A 27,876-nucleotide genomic window follows, 5' to 3' on the forward strand; every position below is an offset into this window, starting at 1 on the left:
TGGGGTAGGACAGTACCACCCTGCAGATTTCAGTCTCTTTATTAAGAAAAAGGAGTATTACAACAACTTCTAAAGTACAGCTCCATACTCTAGTCTCTGGGCGTTAACACATTCTGAAAAGCACTTGGTTAAAAAGCAAAGTCGACAAGAATATCATCCTGGCAAAAAATGGTGACATGTAGCAAAATGAACATTCAAATGAAGCAGAGCAGTGTCGAACCTTTGGCATCTGTCCCTCTGCGGCGGCGCTCCCCAGCACGAGGCACAGGCGTTTATTGTTCTCACTGAGCTTCGCAAACTCAGCCAAGGACAATATTTTTGCTCCAGCAAAACCACAGCTGCTCTGGGACCAGGGGAGCTGAGACCAGAAGTGCTGCCCTCCTCATCTCTCTGCCTGAGCCCTCGCAGGGGTCCTGGCACAGCTCTGGCCAGGCAGAGGTGATGTCCCCACCCCACTGAGGTGACAGTGATCTTACAGACAGGGCTCATCCTTGTGGGCCGAGGGGGCTGCAACTCAGTGCTGTACCCACAGCCCCTGGGCACAAAGGGCCTGCTGCTTCAGACATGCAAAGATTTGGGGCATTCCCAGGGCCTGGTAGTCTAATTCCTGCGAAAATTGCAACAGGAAAGGGGAGCTTTCTTGGAAGCTGCAAGATGACTGAAATCTATTGGCAAGAGCCAGGAGGCATAACCACACCCTGGCCAGGGAGGACCAGGCACCGTTTGGGCGTGGGTTGGGTGCACCTCTCACACACCCCGGCAGCTTCGCCCCCTGTTCCTGCCCGAAGGTGCGAGGAGAGGGAGGGTGAGATGAAGGGGTTGGATGTGGTGGCCGTGCCGAGTGACACCCTCCATGTCCTGCCCAGAGGCGCCATCCCTCCGGGGGGCTGGGACAGCAGCGTCCCTGCAGGGCCAGAGCTGGCAAGGAGGACACAGAGGCAGAAATGGGGCCCTGGGGAGAAAAGGGCAGCTCTGATGGTGAGGGCACACGGTGCTTTGATCCTTGAGCTTTAACTGGCCATGGTGTCTGGTGGCTCCTCCACAGTTGCTGTGCTCATCGATCCTGAGCTCCTCCTGCTCACCCAGCCGGCACTCAGCACTGCTGATCTCATCCACAGATCTCAGATGCCTGCATGAGGCAATGCAGAGGCATAAGGGAGTTCTCTCCCGTCCTGTTGGCAGCCAGGCACCGGCAGTGCAAGAGGGTGACAAGAACAGGCGTGCAGCGAGGCAGCTGCGGCGTCACTACAGCTAGACGGGCTCATCGGGGCTGCTGTTCTAGGAAAGGCAGGATGGTGTGGCTTCATTGGGGCAGCAGGAGCCAGTTCACAAGGCTGTACACAAAGACTCTGAAAGGTTCACCTAACCCCCAACAATGAAAGTCCCTTGTTGTGCTGCTGATTTACCTTCCCAGTGTGGAAAGCCTGGGGAGAACTTCGGAAAAGCAGAGCACTCCCTTCACACTGCTGGCTCCAGCCACTTCAGGCAGGATGTTTCTTGCTGAGCCACTGCCACCTCTCCTGGGCACCCAGGAAAGAGCACCCCTCAGTCCCTCCAGAGCACCCATCAGCTGGGCCATGAGCCTGGCTTGGCCTGCCATAAGGCGATTCACAGAAAGCTTCCTTTCCTGGGCCTGGCCCAGTTCAGACTGTCTCAGCACAGAGCCATGCAGTGGGAAAGCTGGGAGCCTAGTGGGGATGGGAAGGACATGGCTGGGAGTACTTAGATTAGTCCCAGCAAACACATTCAGAAAATATGGCTTTTTAGTTAACAGGGTCAAGAAGAAGAACTTCCTGACTAATCTGCCCAGGGTTAAATAAGTCCAGGGGAGCACGCACCCCATTGCCAGGACTGGCTCTGCCACAGCGAGTGCTGCAGGTGCATCTTCCCACATCCACTGCTCACCTCACACCTAGTGCATTTGAGACATCACTTTCTCAGATAGCATTAGGAAAAATAATAATAAGAGATATTAGCAAACCAAACACATCAAATCCATAAGCCTCTGCAGAGCTACAGAGCGGAAGGGGGTGCAGAGGAGAGGAGCCCGGCTGTTAGTCTCTAGACAGCTCTCAGCACATGGTGGGTCACACACACAAGACGTTGTTTAACAACCGAGCGTTATTGCTATGCTTCCATTTCCAGTCTAATCATTAAGCTTTACAAGAGAACATCAAACCCTGCCCGTTCCATCGGTGTGGGTGGCTGTGCTCCTCAGCCTGTGCTCTCAGGTGCGTGGCGCAGGTCGGAGCTGGGTGCGCCCTTTGGACTCCCGAGGAGTGCAGAGCACAGACTAAATGCACCTACAGATCCCTGTCACACCTTACAGGCTAAAGGGGAGTCTACGAGAGCCCCCCACTCCAGGAGGGGAGGGCAGGCCCTGCCTGGGCCCCACTGGCTCTCAGGCTCCTGGTGGCCCCAGCAGCCTTCTCAGTAAAAAATAGGAATACCGACTTTTTGAATTTTTTTTTATCATTTTGCTCTCTTTGATCATTTTATATAAATACAAAGATTAAAATAATTTATCTCAACATTATTTCTATTACAATCATACAGTTTTTCCCTTCAAAACAAGTGCATGTATGTGTATGTATATATATATATATATATATATATATATATATATATATATATACACACACACACATATCAAAGTGTATATATAGTGTCTCTAGAGCTTCCCTCCCCCCTACGAAAAGCAGCAGTGACTGAAGCAGGTACAGCACGCAAGAGCTGATCCTTCCTGCTCCAAGGCAAATGTGCCCAAGGAAAAGTGCAGGGCTCACCCTGACAACTCATCTCCAAGCACATTACATTGGCATGAAGGGGGGAACTGGGGTGCTGGCTCTCCATCCCCTGGGGAACCCCCCTTGCTGCAGGCGGCTCTGCCAGACCTGCCCAGCTGGGGAGGGACCTGCATGGGGGACTGGAATGAGATCAACTCCTTGAGCAAGCTGCTAATTACTGGTGGAGAGGAAAGGGCCCTGCAGCTCAGACAGGGTTGCTTAATTTACATACTAGGCACTACGGATGATGATTGCTAGGAAGGTATTTACACAGGAGAAGGATCATACTTCTCCCTCCACTTTTCAATGCTCAGTCATAAACACCATGATCTCATGAAGAAGTTTGTAATAAGGATGCAACACACTGTGTCTATCAGGATTGTCTAGGAAGGACGGGAAGGAGCTGTGCATACCACAGCTGCAGCAACAGCCGAGTACACAGGGACAGGCATCGCCTCTTGCACCCTACCAGAGGACACAAATCCACAGTAGAACCTCTCAGAACCCTAGAGAAACAGCGATTTCCAGAGGCCAATACCGGCACAACACTCCCGGAACTGCGCTGCTGGAGCCCTGGGGCTGCTCCCCTCACAGACCTCCCCTCCGTGCCCCTGTGGGTGGGTGACAGCAGGGCCCCAGCACACCCAGCTCACCCTGAGCTGGGCCTGGCAGAGCCTGCCTGGGTCACTGTGCAGAGGGAAGCAGGGGGATGCCAGGGAGCTCAGGGCTTTTCTCCCTCATGTAACAATTCCTGGTGCTCAGAGCCCAGCGGGCGTTACCAGAGCCCCCGTGCTGCCCCGCACCTGCCCAGCCTGTGCGGGCAACCTGGGCACGTGGAGCTCGGCAGGGGTGGCCTGTGAGCACCCTGCCGGGCTCCCTGCAGCCTGCCACGGCTGTGACAGTCTGGAAGGAGAGCTGGGGGCTCCCGGGGCTCTGCACTGCCGAGGCAGCAGCTCCAGATACCTCGGGGGCTGCACACATCTCCCACTAGAGCTTCCGTGCCCCAGGAGCTGCACACCTCGGCCTGGCTTGAAGTCAGGCTGCTGCCTGAGCACTGTGAGGGGGGCCCTGCCCAGCGTGGTTTGCTGGGCTCTTTCCCAAACCCAGGGGTGTGTTGGGGAGCACGGGAGCAGCTGGGAAGTCCCAACCCTCAGGGGTGCCCTGGGAGAGCACGAGGGGTCTTGCCCTCCAAAGCCTGGCTAGTTACATAACAGCCAAAGAAAAGGTACAAAAGCCACTAATTTCTGCCCTGCTAGTGCAGCTCATATGCTTTGGGGTTTGTTTTTACTAAAGAGCTGGTTGGCGACTGCTGCTGTCAATCTCATAAAGCATTTTAATAGAGTATATAAATATTGAACTACAAAAATAGACAGCTCTGACTGCATGAGCACACAGGGTGAGTGCGGGCAGGCCAAGCCTCGCTAGTCTATGAGGGTGATGTCTTTTAAGAGGTTTCAAACTGAATTGGAAGGAAATAGGGTGTGATGTCACCCTGCAGCTCCCTCCTGCCGCGGGGGCAGTGAGGTCCTGCGGGAGGCTGCAGGCAGGGGCCGGTCCCGGCCGGCCAGCCAGGCTGGCGACCCACACGCCAGGGTGAAACCTGCCCCCTGAGCTGCCCTGAGCAGCACAGGGCCGGCAGCACCGCAGCAGGGTGACCTTTGCCCTGCCTGGCCGGCAGAGCCCTCCCCTCCTAATGGTGTTTCACAACACCCAGGGAGGGACTGTAAAGCTGACAGTTTGGTGGAAATGGGGCAAGGCAGCTGTGTATGGCCGCTGTGCTGGGAAGGACGGGAGGCAACACGGGAGGACCGGGGGCTGCTCAGCCCTCAGCAGCAAGCCCAGACCAGGCTGCGGATGTGACTGAGAACCACAGTGCTGGTGCTGAGGAGAGCACAGGGTGCAGCCCTGCTCCAGCAGCACGCGGAGCCCGGCTGCAGCGGCTGAGGAGTGTCCAGCAGGATGGCCAGTCTCAGCACTCGTCCAGCTGCCTTGTCCGAGTCCTGCGTGCGACCGTGATGAGGGGAAATCCGTGCTGGAGACAGCCAAACCACTGCACAGGGAGCGTGGGACAGGGCCTGGCCAGCACAGCAGCACTGTCCATGTGGAAGGGGATCCCTCCGTCACCCACAGGATCCACCTCGTTCAGCTGCCTGCGTTCTGGAGAACCCTGCTGGCGGTGTGCCCGGTGCCGGGGATGGCCAGGCTGGGCTCAGGCCGCGGTGCCGAGCCATGTGCTGCACAGCCTGTTGCTGCTGTGCCCGCTCCCAGCACCCCGGGACAGCGAAAGCAACCCGGCGCCCACTCTGAGGGCAGCAGCAGCAGGAAAATCTCATTTCAAAAATGCTTCCTCTTCTTTCTTTCTTTCTTTTTTCCTTGCAAGCTTTGGACAGGCGCTCGGACGTGTGCCCCTCAGAGCCCGGGTGCTGGATGCTCCCCTGTGCCGCAGCATTGCCGGTGACATCGCTGGCTCAGACCTGTCGGGGACCCTCGCTGGCTGCCGGTGGGTGGGAGGCGCGTGCAGGGCCCCGCTTGCGGCCGCCCCTTCCTCTCCACCGAGGGGATGGGGAAGGAGCTTCGGCCGGCGCCGCCCGGTGCCGCCGCGCTCAGGCCTTTCGGGCCGGTCGGGCCGCGCCGTGCCCTCGCCGCCTACTCCTGGGCCCGGGGGACACCGTGGGCACCGTGGGCACCGTGGGCACCGGAGCCCTGCCTCTTGCTGGGCTCGCCCTTGGCCGACCTGGCCCTGGCCGCCGGCTCCTGCCGGGGGGGCCGCTGGCCCCGGGAGGCCGCGGCGGCGCCGGCCGAGGCTCGGGGCGGGCCCGGGGGCTCCGGCGGCGGGCGCTGCGGGCCGTGCGGCCGCGGCGTGTAGAGGAACAGCGCCGGGTCGGGCATGGCATCGTGCTCCTCCGGCACGGGGTCCCTGGGCCGGGCGCCGTCCCCGGGCGGGCGCCGGGCGGGCGCCCTGTGGCCGCGGCGCCGGGGCCGAGCCTCGGCCGGGGGCTGCTCGGGGGGCGGCCGCCCGCCCGCCCGGGGGCCCGGCAGCCGCTGGGCCGTGGCGTGCAGCTGCAGCGAGAGGTAGGCGGCCGCCTCCGTCTGCTTCTGCAGCTCGGTGTCGAGGATGGTGACGCGGTGGCTCCGACGCTTCAGCTCCTCCAGGAACCGGCGCTCCTTGCTGCGGAGGCTGGAGCGCAGCGCAGCCACCAGCGTCTCCTTGTGCTGCAGCTCCTTGCGCAGCTCCAGGTTGTCCTTCTCCTTCTCCTGCAGCTGGGCCTCCATCGCCCGGCACTTCTCCTCCAGCTCGCGGTCCAGGACATCTGTGGGTCAAGGCACAGAGGGGTCAGGAGGGGGAGCGGGGGCTCAGCCGCGCTGCTCCTGGCTGGATGTGGCTGCTGAGCACTCCGTGGTGCCAGCGTGTCCCAGCAGTGCCATTGAGGCTGTTTGAGTGCTTCTTGAAGCCGGGAAAAAAACCCCTGTGAGCTGCCTGAGCACGGGCTCACTGCCAGCACAGGCACAGGAACCCCGGCATGTGTAACACCCGAATGTGAGGTGACAGCAAAAGGCATCCTTCCAGTGGAGGATGTTGTTGCTATGGAACCTGCTGCCTCTACCTTGCTGCAGTTTTAAAATTTCCCTAGGTAAGTAGCTTTTCACCCTAAAAGTGACTTTGAATGTGTGCAGAGGGTGGGGGGGAGCACATGGGCTGGAAGAGAAAAGGAAATGGTGCAGAGAAACCATCAGCCCAACTTTGGAGGGACTTTTGGCCTCAAGCCCTGGGATCCTAAAGCCTGGTAAGTCAGGATGGAGATGCTAATCCACAATTACAGAGGAATTGGGCTGCACTCAGCAGGGAAGGAACCTCCATCCTGGGACGAGGGAGCGAGTTCTGGGGAATGCTGTCCTGGGGCAGGATGGCCAGGCAGCTTGGGGAATTCGCAGCTTGGGTCTCTGGAACCAAGCTCAGTGGGCAATGGGAGGGCTGAGGACTCCTGACCCCAGCCCTGGCTGCCTGCTCCGGCACCCAGCCCTTGGCAGGGTGCAAGCTGGCACCTGCCCACGCTCCAAGGCCTGCCCAGGCCTGCTCCCATCTTCTGCAATAATCTGCTTTTTATGATGTGATTGGCAGCCACTTACAGCCTCAGCTCCTCAGTGTTTCTGCAGCTTTATAATGAGGTCTTAGGGAGGGAGTTGCAGGCAGTAATTATTGCATGAACGGCACTAGAAGAGCAATCATTTGATGGCATCGTAAATGAAGTACTGCCCCATAAATGTGGCAAAGTGATTGTGCAGCTCTAAAAGGCTGAAGGATGGGCAGGCACCATGGATGAGACTCGCTGCATTGTGGCTGCTGACACCCCGATGGCATCTGGTGGGTTGGGCACCAGGCCCTCTGCCAGCAAAGCCCTCGGGTGCAGAGAAGGGACCCTGGCTCCATGGGAGGGGCTGGGAGTTTGGAATTGCCATGGAGCCAGCCATGGCACTCTGTGAGGGTGCCAAGGACCCCGCTGGCCCCAGTGAGAGCAGCCTGCACCCACCCTGGGACCGGCTGTCCTGGCACAGAGGACAGAGCACAGGCTGGGGCCTGGTGCCAGGGACTGTGCCCAGGCAATGCCAGGGAGGAGCTTCAGTTTCATCTGTGGGCAGAGGAAGGAGAGGAGCCAGGCTGCTCCCAGAGCAGCCTCTGCCGGCCGCGGAGCTCCCAGGCAGCACCAGCAGGCTGTGCACGCTGCCTTCCACGTCCTGCCCTCGGCCCAGCTGCCCCCTCAGGCAAGGTCCCTGTGCCCCCCTGCAGTCCTGATGGGCCCCTCTGGCCGCAGACTCTTCTGCACCCACACCTGCTCCCCCTTATCTTGTGCCCAAAGCTGTGCTCTTACCTTGTTGGCGGGCCTCCAGCTCCTTCATTTCCAGGTCATGGGTGAGCTCTGGAAGAGAAATCCAGCAGGACTGAGGAGTGTCCCACCCATTCTGTGCTCCCCATGTCTTCCTCTGCTCCCTTTGGGGCACTGGACATCACTGTGGCTGTAGTGATATCTCTGCCCAGCCTTCATGGGAGTGTGGCCATCTAGGAGCACCAGCCACAGGCTGAGATAAAAATAGGCAATTCTGGCAATTTATATGTTATTAAGGAGCCTCATGGCCGAGACATTGTCCATGGGATGCTCCTGTGCCTTCCCTTTTTCTAAAAGAGTTGCTGAACCATTTTCAGTGCTGTAAACCAGGACAAAGAGCAGAGCAATGGATTGAAAATAGACCAAAGTGTAAGCTGCCACCCAAAGCATTTCATAATTTACTGCTCCAGGCTGATCACTGCCTCTACACGTGACACAAGCAGGGACAGCCTCGTCCCAGCACGATGTGCCTGCAGAAGGATGCTGCCCTGCTCCAGGGCAACATGGAGCATCCAAATCCCTTCCAGATCTCAGGAGCTGCAGCACCTACCTGCCTGCTCAGCCCCAACATGCTGCCTCCTCTCTGCTGCCCTTTGCCTGCTTGCTGCCTAGCCCCAGGCTATAGCACCAGGTCACAAAGTGCAGCTCAGAGACCTTCTGGAGTTCACTTTACCCTGCACTCTTACAGACAGTCCCTTTTGAATTAATTATCACAGCCCACCCAACCACTAACAGCCCTGAGCAGAGGAAGAGAGTACTAGCAGCAGCATTCAGCTGTTTGGAGGCTATTTTTTCCCCGGAAAATGAGTTCAAATGGTTAATCTTTGCCCTACATTTTTCTTTTAATCTGCTTTTGTGTTGACTCTAATCCTCATCACTGCCATCCTTCTGAAACCAAATGCTTGTCTCAGGCTGCTCTGCCTGTCTGTCTTGGAAAACAAATCTGTAGTGAGGAGGCAGAAGTACCTGAGACCGTAATGCAGTTTCTGGAAAGCGTTCAGCACTCTTGACTGCCCTGGTGGGAATCAATGGCCATTGTTGTGCTGTTTTTCTGAAGCTAAAATAATAGGTTTGGAGTCTCAGATATATTTCAAATGAAAACCAAAGCAGTTGCCTATTTCCAAAGACATCACCCTGCTGAGCAAGTGACGGGCTGATACACAGCCTGGGGTCCCAGTTTCTGTGCTGGACCTGGGGTGCGGGTGCTGATCTGCCTCAGTACCATCCCCATGACCCCTGAGAGGCAGCTGAGAACCACCTCTGTGGGAGGGAGAGCCTTTCCCACAGGGGTACCTCAAATAGACCAAGAGGAAAGTGAAAAAGTCTGAAACAACAGTGCCAAGGCAGCAGGCAAGGGTCCAAAGGGCCACATTGAAGAAAAACTGACTTTAAGACTCTACTCTCCTCCTGCAAACAGCTCCCCAGATAACAACACTCAAATTCAAGAAAGGCTCCTTAAAACTGCCCAGAGGTTTCCTGGCACTCCTGGCAGAAGCACACACCTCACCCATGAGGACAGGAACTCTCTGGTCAGGTATGGCTGTCCTTGGGTCACACTGGGAAGGGGAGATCACCTGTGCAGTGGGCTCATTTCAGCCAGCGGGGTCAGACCCCCCAAGTTTGATTTATGCAGGAGAACCCCACTGTTTTGCCTGCCTGAAGAGGCAGTAGATGAAACCATTAAAACAATGAAACAGAACAGCAAAAGCTCAGAAAGGATGGGGAAAACTAGCCAGTTTTATCAGTGCAGACGTTTCTTTGTTTCCCAGGAACCCAGGAGAATGGGAGGCTGGAAGACGAGGAGTAATTAGCTATGGCTGAATTATTGATGAGAGCAGCAGCACAAGCTGGAATGAGTGGCAGTGGTGGCAGAAGGCTGGGCAACCATCACTGCTGCAGGGGTGGCTGGAGGGGAGTGCAACCCTGCTGCAGCAGGGGGCAGCTGTGCAGGGCGCCGAGCCTCGCGCTGCAGCCTGGCACTCGCCTCCTCTGCAACCTGCCGAGCACCTCTGTGAGCACCCCGGGCTGCCAGCAGGAACCTTCCTGCCCAAGGAGCTCCGTGAGCACTCAGCCCCCACCCACTGCGGCCGCCCCAGCGCTCACCTGAGCAGTGCTTCTGCAAGCGGAGGATCTCCAGGTGCAGGTCATGGAGCAGCTCCATCTGCTCCTTCTTCAGGAAAGCGATGTGCCGCTGCACACTCTGGATCTGGTGCTCCAGGGACACGGTCTCCATCGCAACCAAATTCACAGTCCAGGCCTGCAGGGAGTGGAGATGGCTGGTGATCAAATGTGCAGCAGTGCGCTGGGCTTGCGAGCCCCAGCCCTGGAGCCCTTGTGAGGGGCAGGCCCCTCACAGAGGTGCAGGGTGGTGCCTTCTCTCCTCAACCCTCTCCACGGGGACTGTGGCTGTGGGCAAAGCCAGCCCTGCTCAGCTGATGGCCAGGGAATGGCCTCAGCCCTCTCACCTTCCAGTGCCTCTGGGGCCAGCTCCTGTCCTGCCTGCTCTGAGACTGCACAGGCAGGATAATCCTGCTGCATGAACCCTGGCATCATAGCATGCATGTCTGTTCCGAATTTGGCCCTAGGAAATACTTTATCACTGAGTAGGATGCATCTGGGACAAGATTGCTCCTCGTCGTCCCCAGGTGGGAGTTGCACCAGAGACGATTTTGGCTCTCACTTGACAAGCCCCACGTTACACAGCAGCAACTGCAGCGAGCGATCCAGCACATGAAAAATACAATATGCTCTGTCTAACCCGATCAGCACTGCATGGCTAGGAGAGTCACGTTGTCTTCCAGGAGAAGTAACATCTTCCCTGGTAATTTGCCTGGCAGACAAGAGCTGCTGGCAGGCTGTGCCAGGCAGCCGAGCTGGCTGGGCTGGGGGTCCATCCCCACATCATCAACAGCCATGGCAAAGCAGCTGCAAAAGCTGCCCACCTGTGCTGCTGCACAGAGAGATAAAAATAGCCCCTGAAAGAGCCCTTTATCCCAGGAAATACCATTTTGTGGTGTGTGGAATCTGTCTTTGCTCCCTACACACAGCCCAGAGGGAGGGAAGCTGCAGCAAATCAAGGTAACCTGGCAGAGTGGCTGGACTCAATGACCTGAGAGGTTTTTCCAACCTAAATGATTCTATGGGGAAATGCTGTGCCACAAGCCTGAGGGGTGGAGTGCATCATCCTGTCCCTGGGCAACTGCTTCCACATCTGACTCCAGTGTTCTCTGTACAGAAACTGCAGAACCAAGGGAGCACTGTGGCTCACTGTTCCAGCACGCCTGGCATGGTCACATAGGGCATTTTGCAATTCCTGCACTGGAATGCATTTAAGATCAATCCCTCAGTAAGTGGTCTTGGCAGTGCCCCAAGGTCAAAGCTTTGTTCCTGCCAAAGGCTCTGTAGATTTGTGACAACTCTACAGTCAGGTCTCCTGTATTTGATGAGGTGTGGGGTGCAGGCTGGGGGCAGCTGAGCACCCAGCCTGCTGGTAAAGAAATGATCCAAAATGCATTGTTCTGTAGTTGTCCTTATGGAAGGTGTCAAACCCAGCTGTGCCAGGGGGCTGGGTCTGGCCAGGCCATCTTCCTCGGAGGGCCATATGTCCTGATGCCAGTGCAAGAGTTATGGGAGTTATCTGGCATCTGCCAGAGACCAGGAATGCAAACCACACCATGGGTACATCCTCCTGGCAGCCTTGGCCATGGTGGGCTGAGCTTCTTGATGGGAGTTGTGTTCCCCATCTCAGGAAACATCAGAAAGTAGGTTGGCCAAAGCCCAGGGGACACGTACTTCTATTTTCAAGCACTTTGTGCTGTCTAGTAGAAATGTCTTTAGTAGAAATGGCTGCAAATTTTCCATTGAACTTTCCCTTCTCCCCTTAAGTAGGAAATTGCTCTTTTTTTTTTTTTTTAACCAATGAAAATGTTTTCCTTTAAAAATAGTTGATAGATTTCAAGCTGCAAAAAAGTCAAAGAAAAAAAATCTGGACTTGAGATCTGTTTGTTGTCTCTGATTTGGAAGCAAAGAGCCGTCATAATTTACCTGTGTATGCGGGAAGAGAAGTCTGTCTCCAGAATTGCAATGGGAAATCCTTAGTGGGTTTGAATTCCCTGTGCTGATACTTCAGAACACCCACAGTGGTGATGACCAAAAGCCTGTGCAGTGAACCACAGCAGGAACTTTCCCCCTGTGCCACAAGCAGGAGAGCCAAAGCATGGTGAGTGGGCTGCCCTTGCCACCGCTCCTCCTGCCCCAGCTGGGTGAGTGGCTCCCAAAAGGATGGTTGTACTGCAGCGAGTAGGGACATGGTTGGTACCCCCACTCTGATCCCTCCCTTGCTGCTGTAGCCATTACTTCTCCTTCCCAGACTAGTTCTAGGATCCCAAGGCAGCTGGTGGTGGAAGTTCTCACAGTGACTGTACTCTGTGATTTTGACGAGTTATGTATACAATGTCATTCATAATAAAAGCCAAGAGTAAGTGATAGTAGTCCTCTTTAGCTTGAAGGATGCTCTGTGCCCTTGGGCTTCTGAGAGTTGTACACGTGCACACACAGCAGCAAAGGAGGCAGCAGTCAGCTGAGCAGTGTGGCTTGCCCCTATTCAAAGGTGACACCTACAGCCTGAGCTGGCCCCTGCTCCATGCAGAGCTCTGGCTAAACAGGTCTCTCCAGTTTTGGGGACTGGACATCCACAGGCTTTGCTCCACCACTGAGAGCTTTCCAGGAATGAGGTTCTTGTGCTGATCCCCCAAGATTTTGAGCACAGAACTGATGAGGTGGCACTGGGCTCAGCCCCCTCCAGTTCCCCACGGGGAGTGACCGTGGGCATGGTCTCAACTGCTGAGCCTTCCTGTGCACCTGCCTCTAAAACACGTTTTTTTCCATGCTTCATATCCTTTCACTATGCAGCCATGACCTTTGGCACAAGGATATTGGGAGTCCTGATCTCAGCTGCTTCTGTCAAAGTGCTGGTGGAAAACCCCAGTGAAATTTACAATTTCATCCCAATTTATCAAATTCTTATTTCACAAACCAAAATGACTGAAGTAGCCTCTTGGAGCAGCTACAATGACCAATTCAGTTGCAAGTCTACCAAGAGCTGATTTCCTTTGCACAGACAGGTTGATTGAGAGTTTGCTTCCAGGGCAAAACTCTGCTTAAGTCTGCTGTTCAATGTAAGTCAGAATCCCAGAGCTGTGACCCAAGAAAAACCCTCCATCCCAACGATGTGTCTGAAAGGGACATGCAGTATTGCATATCTGTGTACTTCTGTACACACAGCAGAGTCACACCACACTCTGGCCCTCATCTGTGATTATTATTCCCCATAAATGGCAAATTAGCTGGGAGTCAGGGGGTATGAGGTTTGCAGGAACAGGTCGATAATTTGTCCTGCTGTGGCTGCCAGCAACCCCTTCTCCATCACATTGAAACATACGCAGGAATAAACACAAATATACACTAGAAATCCACAGTGCTTGGTATTTACAGCTCAAATATAAACAGCAGCAGTGCCACTAAGCTAGTGTATCTTTAAATGTAGGGAAATCAGGCAAGCAGGAAGCTCAGAAACTTGCAGAAGGTCACAGAGGCAGTGGCGATGCCAGGAATAGAAACCAGAGGTGAAATCCTGGCCTTGGGAAAGTCAGTGGGAAACCTTCCCTGATCTCAGCAGAGGCAGAATTACACTTGAAGTGCTGTTTGCTATTCATTATCTGTCAGTATCTATTTGCAGATAAAATCAATACAGATGGTGATTATAAATTATTGTTTCTTGCAATTCTCTGAGCACAATCGCCTGAGGAAAAGCCCCGATGACGCTTGTTAGGGGGCTGCGGAGGCTGGAGGCAAGTCCGTGCTTTCTCTCCCCGGCTCCGAGGGAATTCGCTATGGATCCAGCTCTGCTCCGGGAGCGGAACCGGGCCCTCACCGCCGCTCCGGGCCAGTCCTCCTCCCGGCGGGGGAACCCGCGGTGCCGCCCGCACGCAGGGGCTGGGCAGCGGCGCTGCCCGGTGCTGGCGCCGCGCTCCGCAGCGGGCGGCAGAGCCCGGCGGGCTCGGGGGGGCCGCGGGGACCGAGCGCCGGCACAGCCGCGGCGGCGGGGCACCACAGCGCCGGCGGGGTCACGCACCGGGAGAGGCAACTTCTAGAACGGGCACGGCGGGGCTGCGGGCAACTTGTGCAGGGCCGGCCCGCAGCCCCGGGACCCGCCCGCCCCGCAGCCCGGCCCGCCCGGCCCGCCCGCCCCGCGGCCGGTGCCTTACCTGGGGGGAGCGGCGGGGCCCCAAGGGGCGCCCGCTGGGCGTCATGGGGGGAGCGGCGGGGCCGGGGCCGGGGCCGGGGCCGGGCCGGGGCCGCGCCGGCTCCCGCGCTGCCCGCGCTGCCTGCGGCGGCCCCGCCTCGCCCGGCCCGGCCCCGCCGCCCGTAAACAGGCGGCAACGTGACCGGAACTGGGGAGCTCCGCCGGGCGGCGGCGGCGGCGCGGGCACAGACCCTGCCCCGGGGCCGGGCCGCGGCGAGCCGCTGCCCGGGCAGCCGCATCGGAGCTGGGGCGCCGCTCCCCGAGACCCTCGGCGAAGCGGGGCTCAGCTCCCCGGGACCCTCGGGGCCCCTCTCCCCTGGACCCTCGCTGAGGCCGGGTCCCGCTCCTCGGGGCTCTCGGGGCGCCGCTCCCCGGGACCTCCGGTGCGGCCGGGGCTCGCACCCCGCCGCTCCCCGCCGCTGTCCGCGGTGCTGAAGGCCGAGGCCGAAGCTGCCCCGGGGGTCCCGCGGCCGCCGCCCGCTCAGCCCCGGGCGCAGGGACCCCCGAGCAGCCCCGGAGGTCAGAGCGGGGGCTCTGTGTCTGTGGGGAAGGCGGCGGCCGTGTGTCCCTGCGGGGGCTGCAGTGCCGCCGCCGCTCGGGGGGATGCGACTCAAATGCGGGCCGGTACCGTCTGCAGCCGGGAAACTGGTCCGTCAAACCAGCGGAGCTGTGGTCAGAGAGATGGTGGTAAAAACTTGTTTACTCGAGTGGTTACTGATTTTTCATGCCTTTTGTTTGTGGTACCCAGACCAGCTGGAGCTTCACATTGAAGGATGACTCAATCCTTTGCGCCTCTGCTCCGGCAGGGAGGCTGGGATGCGGTGGCCTGTTCCATGCTGCACGGCGGTGACGGCACAGCAGAATGGTAGCGTCCTCCCCATCAGCTGACAGTCTGCTGATTCCCGTTCCCTTGAACCCAAATGTGCCTAGAGAGTGCCGTGCTCCTGCTCTGATGCTGAATTGTGCTGCCGTCTCCTGTTAAAACTGCTGCAATCCTGCTAATCCTGGTGTGCAGCCAGCACGCAGGGAGTTGTAGGGGAGCTCACAGAGCGTGGTCTGTGGTACCATTCTGCCATCCCACATCCTTCCCTCCCCTTCAATGCTTCCAGGCTCTGGGTGAGTGTTGGTGCTCCACAGATCCAGCAAGGGTGTGCTGTGGCCAATAGACTGCTCTGTGCCTGCAGCAAAGCACATGCTCCAGGTGTGATACAGGAGGTTTGAGACATCTCTGCACAGTAACGGCCAAGGACTGGACCCTCACCTGATGCACAGTGCTGAGGTCCAGCCTGGCCTGTTTCTGGTCGTTGAGAAAGGCTGTGCTTGGTGTTAGGGCTCATCTATGGAGACTAAGTTTAGTTCATACAAAGAAAGAAATCATTGAATCAGGAGAAAAGATGAGCAGCGTGGTCTGAAGGTCTGTACATGCACACACAAGAAGCTCATTTGCAATAAGTTATTCAGACAGATCTGCTTGCAGCCCCTGACAGCCCAATGGAGAGCTTCAGGGCCTCCCAATGCTCGCCCCATCATGCCAACTGCTCTGTGGGCTCCTCTCAACTTGTGTTCTCTGAAAAATGAGTTCTTCTTGAAGCAAGAAATTTTAAGAGGTCACAGATGCCTGTGTGAAGGGGGAGAGTGCAGCCGTTCAGAGCAGCACTGTCTCACGTGGAGCCCCCCTCGCCCATTTGTGACCCTCAGGTCAACACTTGCCAAGGTGTCACTTGTCCCTCTCGGGGCAGTGTGCCATGTTTGGGGTGTGGGGTGTTTTTAATGTCTCCTTGTGTCTTCCCCCAGCTTGTGTGCTAACTTGAGCAGCAGTGAGCTACAGACGGAAGGTGGGGGGAGGAGAGAGGGGGAACGTCTGAGTGCATCATGTTTCACACGGTTTGTACAATTTTCATTGATTTTCCACTGGATAAAAGACAAGCCTGCAAAGAGTCAAGGTCAGGCACTCAGGGACGGAGAGCTGCTCTGTGAATGAGGTCATCGCTCCGGGATGCAGCCTGCTGGCGGGACAGCAGCAGAGCGCAGCGCATCCTCTGCACCCAGCACGGCGCGGGGAATGTCGGCTGCTCCACAGCCATCACCTGGCAACTTGGGGTCACTCTGCTGCACACAGGCTGCTCACGTTTCCCATCACCAAAATTAACTGGTTTCGCTGGCAGCTTTTTTGAGCAGGACATGACATGGCAGTCCCTTTGCTGATGCTTCCAGCCACTGTGATGTCCTGCGCTGCAATTATGCTGCATCTCTTCCCCACTCCCTGATTGCTCCTAGAAACAGGAGTTCCTGCTCAAACAAGTCTGAGGTTACAATCGAGGGAGGCAAAAATGGCAGGAATACCAATTCAGGAGGAACTGGAGGTCCCTGCTGCCGCTTCAGATGCGTGACTGAGCTCCAGAGCCTGCTGGGCAGAGGCAGTCAGCTCCTTGCCTGTTATACCTCAGCTTGGAGACATCTCACTGCCATGTGCCTCTGTGAGAGCGCTGGCAGCCCCTGCTCACGGGCACCCACCAAGTGCCCCAGCCCCGGGTTCTGCTGCAGCAACGTGGCTTCTCCCCTGGTCCGAGGCTGGTGGAGACTGGGGGATGCAGGATGGGGAATGTGGGGATGTGAGGATGTAGGGATGAAGTCTGCGGGATGCGGAGCCGTGGGGTGAGAGATGCGGGATGCGGGCACTGCGGATGGGGCTGCGGGCGGCAGCTCTTCCGAGCGGGGCTGGGCTCGGCGCCGCCGCCGCTGCTGCTCCGTGCCGGCACTGACCTCTAGTGGCACCGGCACCGGCACCGGCACCGGCACCGGGAGACAGCGGCACCGGCTGCGGTAAGGATAAGCGATACCGGCACCAGCACCGGCACAGGCAGCACCCGTGCGTCTATGTGTGTGCATGTGTATGCATGTGTGTGTGTGTGTACATGTGTGTGTGTGTGTACATGTGTGTGTGTGTGTGTGTATGAGTGTCTGTGTGTCTGTGTGTCTGTGTGTGTGTGTATGAGTGTGTGTCTGTGTGTGTGTACATGAGTGTGTGTGTGTGTGTGTGTGTGTGTTTGTGTGTGTGCATGTGTGTGTGTCTGTGTGTGTACATGAGTGTGTGTGTGTGTGTGTGTGTGTGTGTGTGTGTGTGTGTGTATGTGTGTGTGTGTCTGTGTGTGTACACGTGTGTGTGTGTGTCTGTGTGTGTGTATGAGTGTGTGTATGAGTGTGTGTATGAGTGTGTGCACGTGTGTGTGTGTGTCTGTGTGCCCGTGTCCCTGCCTCGGGGCCGTGCCCGCCTGCGTTCCCGCTGTGGCCGCGCTGGACACGCCGCACCCGGAGGGCTGGGCAGGGCCAGGGCTGTGCTGCCCTGCAGGGGCAAAGGGTGCTGGGCACCACGGCCTCGCTCTGTCCTCAGAGGTCCCCAAGTCTCGCTCCGTGCCACAGTCAGCAAGCAGGGACAGGCCCCGGGCAGCACCTGGGGCTGCTTCTGCCACCATCCCTCCTTCCTGGGCTGCCAGAGGAGCTGAGGGATGGAGCCTCTGCCGGCAGGTCTGGATGTGGCCAAGGGCCTGTGCTGGGTAAGCCCAGGTCCCTTCAGTGGTGACTGATTCCTGGAACAAACAGCTGATTCCCAATGGGAGCTGCATCCCATGTGCACTGGAGTTAGCCTGAATCCTGTGCCCTTCCAGGGTGGCTACAGAGTGCTTTGAGACCAGAGCTTTCCCCTGCCACCCCCGAGTTAATTATTAAGGGGATTTTTTCATTTAATTTATAAATGAGTTTAACTTTGCCTCAGATATTATTTTTCAACCTAATTGAAATGTAGTGTGTGTGTGCTTTCTAATTGCTTTGAAGAAACTAATAAGAAGCTCCTTAAAGTCTAAAGGCTAAAAGCTGGAGGATTTTAATAAATTTAACATAAGCTTAACATTTCCACAGGGATTGAAAAATATCTACTCGTAAGGATATTTGCTTGAGCTAAGCAATGCAATTTGTTCCTCTGTGTTAGTGCATATATGATATGTGAACACTCTAATTTTTAACTTTTCTCATTGTTTAAATTTTTTTAATGAAGGTTCCTTTTATTTTTAGATCTCCTAGGTCTTTTAAAATTGTAATGGTGAAGCATCGAATGTGGGGTGCCAGCCGTTTCCTGGCCACAGCTGGCACACACAGGAGGGCCAGTGCGGGGCTCCCGTGGGGGATGCCCTCTGCCAGCTGCCCACCTGGCACGTGCACGTGTTCTCTCTGGCCAGGTTGCTCTCTCCAGCCTTCAGCCCATGACTTGTAGGAGATGACAGCCCCTGTGGAGGGCAGGCCACTGCCCAGATTTGGGAGAATCTGAGTTCCCTTTCTGCGGCCCAGGCAAGGCACAGCCTCTCCAGATAGCATGGCTAAGCAACCTCTGCTCCCCAGCTGTGGGGAGGTGTCAATGCCCTTCAGGTGTGTTTGTACCCAACACCAGCAGAATTACCAATAACGGGAATTTACTTGAGTAATTAACAACATTTGCTTTAAATGAAGCTGTTGGCTTGTGGATGCAGCACCTGGGTTTGCTGAGCTGTGAAATTAAGTTTTCAAAGATCAGAAAAGTGAGGATTTAGGGCCAGAATACCACTTTTAGGAAACAGCTTTCTGGGTGGTTTAAAGCTCCTTGCAGTAACACCTGACTGCACGTGTGGTTTGCTTCCTGAGCCCCCTGCAGCGCCCAGGGGCTCTGGGAGGAAAGTTCCGGCTCGGGCAGGTTTTACTTTGGATTTATGGGAGAATAGTCCTGCCGGTTCTGCCAGGTGGGATGGGTGGGTGCTCTTACAGCGAGCAAGGACCGTGACAGGACCAGGGGCGGGGTCCAGCCCCCCCGGCTGGGCAGGTGTGGCCTCCGCCCGCCCCTGCGCACTTGAGCGGGATTGGGTGAGTGGGGGGCTCGGGGAGCACCGGGGTGCCAGGGCCCCGTCCTGGGGGTTCTTTGCCCCGGTGGCTGTTCCCGAGGCACTTTGGGATGCTCAGCGCGACTTGCTCTGAGTGTTTAAGAGGCTGGCAAACGTTTGTTTCCTGGAGCCCCGGACGGGGTCCGGCTGGTCGGGGCGAGACTCCGGGGTCCGCAGAGAGGTACCGGGGGCGTTGTGTGCCCCTCGGGGCCGCCCCGGTGGGGGCGTTGCATAACGCTTTACATAACCGGGCCGAGCGGTGCGGCCCCCCCGCACCTGCCCGGGGCCAGGCCCCCCCGGGTCCCGCGGCCGCCGGAGGGGGCGGGAGCGCAGGAACCGGCGCAGCCGCCCCAGCCCCGGGGCCGCAGCCAGCTCCGAGCGGGGTCTGTGGGCTCCCCCCGCCCGGCGGGACCCCCGGGATGGCCTCGGGCAAGGCGGCGGGGGAGCGGCGGTGGGAGCTGGTGCGCTGGTGAGTGCGGGGGGGCCGGGGGTCCCGGCTTTCTCGGCAAGGAGCACCCGAGCCTGAGACCGGAGGGGCTCAGCTTGCGAGAGGTCTGGGCTTAGGCGTGGGGATGTTCCCAGCCCGGGGGACCCCCCTGGTAGGGTTGAGGGGACACTGGACCTCGCCCTGGATCTGGGATGCTGCGGGGCGCTCCGAGGGGCGCCGCGGGGTCCCGGCCGGAGCGGGGGACCCGGCGGGGCGTCTGCTCCAGCTGGGGGGGACACACCGGGGCGCAGGGAGGGGGCGGGTCCGTGCTGGGAGGGGGATCGCTGGCAGAAGTAGGAGAGTCGGGTCCCGAAGACTTTGCACTTGGGAAAGGGTGCTGGCCGCTGAGGAGGAAGCGTGGGAGCGGCAGCGTGCCGGGATGCCGAGGTCTCCTCGTTCCGGGGGAGTCCCCGGGACTCGCGTGGCGTGCTGAGGCTGCTCCGGTCTCTGGCGTGCGGGGATGGGGCTTGGAACAGGGCAGTGTCTGTGCCCGGAGCAGCCGGGACGGGCTGACATTGAGAACAAGCTTTGTGTTCTTTTATGTTGAATTGTGCAGTTTGTGACGTCCGAAGCTTGTGACTTTTGAGCAGGGCGCTGCGGCGATGCCAGGCTGTGGCTGGGCGGCTGCTGGGGATGCTGATGGAAGCGCTGGGACGGGCCCGGGCTGGTCCCCGGGCGGGAGCAGAGCCCGAGCCAGGCCGGCGCTGGGCGCCAGTGCCCCAGCTGTAGCTGGGAGCCCCTCAAACCAGGGCAAGAGTGGGAATCGCTGAATATTTTTCTCTTCTTCTCTCCCTCCCTTTTCCCCGCTCCTTTCAGCAAGGGACACTTTTTTCCCTCACACACTTGAACAAACTGTTACAGCAGCTGGGTGGCCCTGCTGTTCTGCATCCCCACTGCCTCACCACCACTTCCCAAGGGACACCTTGGCTGCCCTGCCTCTGCTCTGTGCACAGTTATCATATCCCAGAGCTGCAGGGAGCACTAGCATCGAACCGTGCTTGGTTGCTTTTAACTAGAAAATTGGCAGGTCACTCTGGTCTGGGGATGCTCAGGGAGCCTTTTGTGTTTCCTTTAGCTGCAGTGTGAAGTCACATTCCTGCACTGTCACTGCCCCCAGCACCACAGGACCCGCAGGGCTGGGTGGGCTCAGGCAGGTCACAGAGCCCAGCAGCAGCATGTGGGGAGCTCATGGCACAGTGGAACCTCCCCTCAGCCCCATCCAGACAGTGTGGGCACATCCCTGGGTTAACGTTGGGAATGAACCTCCTGGAGCATCCATATGCAGAGGAAGGGAGAGGAGCTCTCTCCAGCTCTGGCTGAGGTTCATGGCTGCTGCAGCTGTGTGTGTGTGCCTCCAATCAGTACTACAGGGGCTTTAACTTATTAATTGCTTGCTGATGAAATTTCACGTTCAGAGGAGTGTGTATGAAGTGCAGCTGGCTGCTGGCATGGAAGCAGGCAGCAGGATTTTGTTCCAAAAGATGGAAACAACTGCAGTTATCAGAATTTTGCTCAGTTAACAGGGAACCCACACTCTTCTAATAAAATTCATAACCATCAATTCACTTGACTATTACTGGATAAGCCTCAACATCTGGCCTGGCATTCGAAGTGGTGCTAGAAAAGGCTTGGAGCCAGGGTCAGCCTGGGGACGGGGCTGGCCTGGGGGTGGGTGGGTGCTGGGGGCAGGCTGTACCCCAAGATGATGGTGCTGAGCAGGGGGTGCTGTACCTCCCTCCCCTGGGGCTGTACAGGGCAATGTCCTGTGCTGCTTTGGGAATGTTTGTGCTTTGCTTTTGTGCACAAGGCAGTCACAGGGGCCTGTGGGTCTGCTCCGAGGCCCCTGAGTGGGCTGGGGGCTCTGTTCCCTGGGGCTGTACAGGGGTTGCAGCTGGCAGTGGCCCCACAGATGTCCAAGGAGGGTGCAGGGACCCCTCCCTGGGGGTCAGTCTCGAGGGATGCCCTGTCCCAGACATGGCCGTGGGTGCGTGGGCTGGGGGGCAGTGAGGGTGGGGGTGGCACAGGGATCAGGCAGATAAGGGGCTGTAAAGGGATTTTCTGCTGCCCCTGAGGAACGTGGTGGTGTGGAGCCAGCCGCTCCTGCGTGCTGCGCTCCCTCCCGCAATCCAGGGCTGATGAATATTTCAGTCTCCCTGGGTTTATTTTTAGGTACGTGCGAGAGGGCCGCTTTCGCGTTGAGGAGAGGACGCTGACGGCTTTCCAGTGGCTCTACTCGCCCCAGCAGCACCGCATCGTCAGCCGGGCAGACCTGGGCTCCCCCAGCAGGTGAGGGGGCTGCGGGCCGCAGGGCTGGGCACTCTGGGGGGCACTGGCACACCCTGCTGCTTGCTCTTTCACAAGCCCTTGTGGTTTTGATACGGGCCTTCTGAGCCTGTCCAGGAGCCCTGTGATACATGAGCATCTTGGGCTTTGCTTTAAAATAAAGTGCCAGGTGCAGCGGTTGCACCAGGAGCTGCAAACACCACATAAGAGCGTGGTTTAGTTTAAAGCAGTGGAAAGGACAAATTATCACCTGTCTGCCCAAACTCTTCTTGTAACCGTCCCCATGGTTTTGGTTGAGGATCTGCTTTATGTGGGCAGCACTTGAGATTTACTTAAAAACAGATGGTAGCCAGGGGCTGTTTCCCCCAGCAGCAGTGATCATTGGAAAATGATCCCTGTTCTGATCCTCTGATTTTGGTCGGTGCTTAAACTCTCCCCTTGGGAACCACATCCCAGTCATGTGCTGTGGCTCTCCCTGCTGATGCATATGCATTGCTGTCGGTGCCCACCGCGTGTTTGATGATAAAACACCATTAACATAAAAGCCTCATGGGCCTCCAGACACACACAGAGCAGCATCTGCTCTCTGGCCTGCAAAGAGCTCGGGAACATGCTGAGTCCCTGAGTGGCTGTGGCACTAAGAGCTCTTCCCTCTCTGTTTCAGGAGCAGTTTTGCTCCAAGAGCCCTTAAAGCCCTGAAGTATTTATCTGCCTGGAATTGCATGGATGAGAAGAGTGGGAGGGTGGCTGCAGAGGAAGCAGGTGCCCAAAAGACTTGGATTTCCCAGGACAGGAAGGGCTGTGGGTGCTCTTCACGCAGGGCAGGCAGGGTGGGGGGGAAGGAGGTGACATTCACACCTGGGAGAGACTTCCAGGGGCACGAGGGAGGTGCAGCTGCTCCCGGCAGGAGCCACGGCACACACGCTTGCTGCTGCCATCTGCTTCCCGCGATGGGAATTCCTCTGCCTGCCGCTGGAGAGGCTTTCCAGAAACTGGAATGACTGTGCTGTTTATTGATTTTAACTAATTTTTGCAAATTGCTTTCAGAGGTTGTGTTAGCCTCGCGCCTGATGTGCATGTTTCATTTGGCACGTGCAACTGGAATGCATGTAACATCATTTATAATTAATGTTAAGTGCTGTTGGGGTTAATTTCACTAGATTCATTTGATTTCCCGGCGGGGTTAATTTCCCCTGGATTCGTTTGATTTCCCAGAGGAAAAGTTACCTGGAAGTTTCCCTTGGGAAGTTACCCGGAGCCGTCTGGAGAGTCTGTAGACACCAGCGACCAATTATGAGTGGTGTGTGTATCTCTCTCATTGGAGTAAAATGTTTGTCTCCCAAGGCAGCCCAGGTGTAAACTCTGGCTCGGCAGGAGCAGCCGCGGGCACCGCTGGGGCGCGGGGACAGGCACGGGGACGCTGCGGGCCGGGCCGCCCGCTGCAGCGGCTGCTCGGCGGGAAGGGAGCGAGGAGGCAGCCACGGCGGGGCTGTGTTACTGCCTTTGGCAGGACAGGGCGGCGGGACCAGGCTCTGCCCCGCAGCCTGCCGGGGCCGCGGCGGCGGGCGGGGAACGCGCACGGCCCCGCACGGCCCCGCACCGTGCCGCCCCGCTCCGCACGGCTCGGCCCCGCTCCGCACGGCTCGGCCCCGCCCCGCAAGGCCCCGCACCGTGCTGCCCCGCCCCGCCCCGCCCCGAGCGGGGCCGGCTCCGCCACCGCGGCGGGATCCGCAGGCGGCGAGCGGCGGGCACGGCGCGGGGCTGCGGCTCCATCCTCGGCGGTACGTACGTGCTCCTGGCGGGGCAGCCCCGCGGCCGCGGTGCCCTCTCGGCTGCTCCGTCTGCGTTGGCAGCCGCGGTGCCAGGGCTGGGGGCCGGGAGCCGGGGGCTGTACGGAGGCTCAGGGTTGGGGACGGTGGACCGGGACCCATGTGTGGGAGGACGGTGAAGTGGCTGCCAGCACCGCTCTTAAAATATTAACCATTCGAGGAGGCGATTTCCAGCAGTCCGTGCGGGGCTCTGCCTGCCGTCCCCGGGGGTCAGGGTGGTGGGGTCCGGTGTCATGCCGGTGGCTTTGTCCTGCCTCCCCCGGGCACCTCCTGGCACCTGGGAGCCCCAGGTGTTTGCACAGAAAAGGAGCGTCTGAGGCTCCCTGCGTGCCCCACGCCAGTCCGCTGGGGCGATCCTCCACACCGCCGTCCCTGTGCGAGGCTGCAGCTCATCCCTGACAGGAAAGTGGTGCAGTGTCTGCTCACCAGGCTGAGCGTTTCCCTTCATCCCGCTCATTCCCACGGGCAGAGCACCGATGTGCCTGGCGTGGAGCTGCACAGAGCCTGTGAGGGCTGTGTGAGATGTTGTTTGCATCCCTGGCGAATGCAGGCTGTGAGATGGATCCTGCCAGGTTGTGTCATCTTCTACACGCTCGAGGCTCTGCTGTTTTTTTTAAGACTGCTTGTTGTTTTAGCAGCAGAGGGGACATAATATCTGTCCACAAAGCACAGTTTATTGAAGGCTGGAATCATGCCAAAGAGTTTGAATTCAGATCCAACGCGCGGTGTGGTTGCAGGCAGCCGGCTCGCGCTTGCACACACCACGTTTCACAGATACTGCATTCTCCCTCTGCTGCCGGTTCCTCCCACTAGAGAGGATAACCATCGCAAAAAAATGCCTTTTTCTTTGCTTGTTTGTTTTATCGTCCTTCCTTCCCTTCATCCCTGAGCATGTCTGTGTGGTAGCAGGGTCCTGAGGCTGCTCAGAGAGGCCCTCTGCTGCTGCTGCTGCTGCCTGTCGGGTACCTGGTCAGATGCTCTGGTGGTTGGTGGATGCTGCTGCTGTGGAAACAGGAACAGGACTTCAGCAGCAACAGGAGGAGAGACATTTTTTCCAGAGGCTAAAAACAGCTCATTCTCCACAGACAGTTTTGCAGTTTTGTGGGGGTAGATGAATCCTTGCTTGGAGTTAACATCTGCCTCCAAGCTGGATGCCAGAAGGACTGTTGCTTAACTGTGATTTGGTTTCAGCCTGGCTCTTGAAAAATCCACCCAAAATGGTTGAAAAATAGAGGTGATGTTGGCAAGACATAGCAGGGTTTGGAAAAGCTCGAGCCCAAGCCCCATGTGGCTTGTTTGCAATGTTCAGAGTGTCCACGCACGGCTTTGGCCTCAAACCTGAGCCCCGGCTGCTGAGGTCTGACCTTGTGCCAGTGCAGCTCAGCCTTGGGCAGCCACAGGTTCCCTGTCTGCTGCTGAGGCCGGGGTGCAGGGCAGGGGTGTCTGAGAGGAGCAGCCCTGGTCAGGGGAAGGTGCCAGGACACATCTGGGTTGGTGAGCCCAGTGCCCTGCTGCTGTGGGCATTGCAGGATCACAGAATGGTTTGGCTTGAAGGGACTCTAAAGGTCACCCAGTTCCAAACCCCCTCCTACGGACAGGGACACTAGAATTTATCATCTTGTGTAACATCTTTAATTTTCTGAGTCTCGATGAGGGGGTTGGGGTATTTTTGATTCCTTTGTTTCCATAATTAGGAAACTGTTCCAGAGATTGATTGTATTGAAAATTAGAAACCTCCTAATTTCCAGCCAAAGCATGTTCAGGTCTCTCTCATTCCCATGCTTTCATCCCGCCCCCACATTTTCCCAGCCCTGGTTTTCAGTTTAAGCTGTTCTTTTTCTGTCTCTCCACAATTTCTTCACTGGCTGCAGCCACCCCCCTGCTCCTTGTTTGTTGTGTGAATTGGGCCAAACACCCTCTAGCTCCTGGCGCAGCTGCCAGTGCCAGCCTGCCACTGGGAGCAGGTTTTTGTGGAGGTTTGCCCCAGTGCATCCTCCTTCCAGCAGCCCCTGCACTGCCTGGGCGAAGGAGCGCTGGGCTCCTGCAGGCAGTGGGACTGATGTGCCGTGGATGTGCAGGTAGCCATGGTGACAGCGCCCAGGACCTGCTGCTGGCATGGCAGCTGCTGTCTGCCTGCAGCAGGGATGGCACAGGCACAGAGGAGCATGGCGGGGGCAGTGGTGCTGCCCTGTCTCTGGAGCAGCCTGTGCAGGGCACCCATGTGGGCATGGCGTGGATGCCCAGAGCAACCTTCCTGCCGGGCCCTGGGGAGGCAGGCTGCATGAGGATGGGAGCCTCTGCTGCTTCCCTGGAGCATCCTCCCTCAGGCTCCACTGGCATGGGAAGGGGGTGGTTGGAAGAGGTGGAGAAAACAGGCACAGAAAATCTGTGTGCTTGATCAGGCTTTTCCTAGAGAGCCTTTTCAGGAGAGAGGAATTTCATGCCCTTGCTATCAAGGCAGGACTCTAAAATGGGTGGCCTTGAGAAAACAAACAATCCTGTACAGTAAATTCAGTGGGCTGAGAAGAATTCAATGAGCCTGGGAGCCCGTGTGATGAGTTTCTGCATACAGGGCTGTGATGAGACACGATCTGTGTCCCTCTGCAGCAAAGAGCTGGTTCATGTGATGGTGGGAGAGGCAGTGGGGCTTTGGGGGTCACAGGCACCTGGCCAGCATGGGGGCCAGGTTGTCAGCCAGCACCTGTTGGTTTCCTGGGTTTCTCTCCTCTGGGCTGGGTGCTTCCTGGGCTGCTGAGAAAGCTGGTGCTGCCACACCTGGTGTAAGTATCCCTCTGTGCCAGCTGCCTGAGAAGTGATGCTTTGCAGGTCACGTGGTGGCTCCCTCCAGGATCTGTTTCTCAGCCATTTCCACAGAAATAAGCAGGAGTGGTCAGATCACTTTGGACATAGGGATGAGTCCATGAGCCATCAGTGGTTTCTCAAGAATGTGGAAGAGGACCTGGAGCATGGTTTGCAGCTTGAGCTGCGCATGGCCTTGGGCTCAGGAAGGGCTCTGGCCTTCCCATCCTTTGTCTGAAGCTGTCCCCTTGGGTGACACACAGCCTCCCCTCCCCAGCGTGGTGGCTGAAGGAGCCTCCCAGTCCTTCTGGTCTGAAGCTGTTGAACAGTGAAGAGCCACCCCTGAGAGCAAGCTGGGTTTGTGGGAAGCTGCGTTTAAGACATCAAGTTTCTCTTTTCACTTCAGCAGTACCATAAAGGGGAGAAAACAGTGTTTAAATATTCCATGAACTGAGTCAGAGGTAATTTGGACACTGTTTTCCTTTGCTCTGTAGGTCAAGCTGATGATGCGCACAGCATGTTCTTCCTGTCAGGACAAAATCTAATATTTCTGGGTGCCCACAGCCTTCTTTAGAATTATAATAGGAAGCTGGATGCCCTCAGAGTGCCGCAGGCAATATTAAAGCACTAATGATGCAATCCCAGTAAGAAAAGGAGGAATTATGCTGGCCTTGCTAGGCACAATCCTGCTCTGCGGTGTCACCAGCAGTGTGGCACTGTTCCCAGCAGGCAGGGGCTGCTCACCAGGCTGGTTGGAGCAGTGGGATCCTGGTTCTGTCAGAGGCCCCTGGGAGATGTTAATTTAGACTGGTGCAGATGGTACTGAGGAGTCGTCCTCCCCCAGGGTTTTGTTCCCTAATTTTGGCTGCTTGGTTATGATTTGCCTGTGCCTGCTCTGAAAGTAGGAAGGTTTTCTCCTTGTTGTTTTTGAGCCTGCGTGAAATACCTCGGGGGGAAGAGGGGAAGTGAGAAAATGTCATTGCAGAGACTATTTCTGGAGGCACGCCCCTGCGGGTGAGATGGTGCTGGGCAGGCAGTGGTGTGGTACCCGGCAGGGAGGGAGGCTGGTGGCCTCGGGGCAGCTGAGGCTGGGCCCCTGCTGCATTTTTAACCTTTGCCTGGTTGAAATGCAGCGTGCCACCGGATCTGTGGTAGCTGATGTGGCCCTGGGGGGCTGCCAGTTATGTGGGGAGCAGGAAGAGCTCCGCTTCCACCACTCCCAGCCACGGGTATCCCCAGGTGCTGGAGCAGGGCGAGGTGGGCTTGTGCAGGGTCCTGCCCCACTCCCTCCTGGACAGCAGGAAATGGGAATGCTTCCCTATGGCTGTCCAGGGTCCTGCCCCGCTCCCTCCTGGGCAGCAGGAAATGGGAATGCTTCCCTATGGCTGTGCAGGGTCCTGCCCTGTTGTGCTCTGACATCCTGGGGCAGGCATGGGGGGTTACCCTGTGCTTTGGCATGACATGAGGAAGAGCTGCAGGAGTGACAATGACCTACTGATTGAGGCAAAGGGGAACCAGGTCCTGCCCTGCTGTGCGTGTCCCTGCCACCCTTCCTGTGTCCGTGTCACCTCCGGCGAGGTGAGCTCCCACAGGGCTGAAGC

The 27,876-nt window shown here is 57.5% G+C and overlaps 1 protein-coding gene and 1 long non-coding RNA gene across 3 annotated transcripts; one reads left to right on the forward strand and one right to left on the reverse strand.

Moving 5' to 3' along the window:
- Positions 1-23: 23 nt before the first annotated feature.
- On the reverse strand, positions 24-14,029 carry CCDC92B (coiled-coil domain containing 92B). Its single transcript, XM_059865791.1, has 4 exons — positions 13,936-14,029; positions 9,773-9,926; positions 7,655-7,702; positions 24-6,097 (listed from the first exon to the last, which is right to left on the reverse strand). Exons 1-4 carry the CDS (start codon positions 13,978-13,980, stop codon positions 5,433-5,435), a joined length of 912 nt encoding a protein of 303 aa, XP_059721774.1. The 5' UTR covers positions 13,981-14,029; the 3' UTR covers positions 24-5,432.
- On the forward strand, positions 6,093-12,154 carry LOC132337325 (uncharacterized). Of its 2 annotated transcripts, XR_009489150.1 has the most exons (3): positions 6,093-6,418; positions 9,087-9,203; positions 9,439-12,154. It is a non-coding gene; the product is annotated as an uncharacterized LOC132337325 (long non-coding RNA). The 2 variants fall into 2 exon arrangements; XR_009489149.1 differs by lacking the exon at positions 6,093-6,418 and having other exon boundaries at positions 6,459-9,203.
- Positions 14,030-27,876: the final 13,847 nt, after the last annotated feature.

Source organism: Haemorhous mexicanus, chromosome 22 (assembly GCF_027477595.1).
Source record: "Haemorhous mexicanus isolate bHaeMex1 chromosome 22, bHaeMex1.pri, whole genome shotgun sequence".
Taxonomy (NCBI): domain Eukaryota; kingdom Metazoa; phylum Chordata; class Aves; order Passeriformes; family Fringillidae; genus Haemorhous; species Haemorhous mexicanus.

Excerpts from the sequence above, each read along its gene's own strand:
- CCDC92B (XM_059865791.1), bottom strand. The coding sequence starts at position 13,980 with ATGACGCCCAGCGGGCGCCCCTTGGGGCCCCGCCGCTCCCCCCAG. Across the intron at positions 9,927-13,935 it reads GGCCCCGCCGCTCCCCCCAG|GCCTGGACTGTGAATTTGGT; the intron begins GTAAGGCACCGG and ends CACTCCCTGCAG. Across the intron at positions 7,703-9,772 it reads CTTGCAGAAGCACTGCTCAG|AGCTCACCCATGACCTGGAA; the intron begins GTGAGCGCTGGG and ends TTTCTCTTCCAG.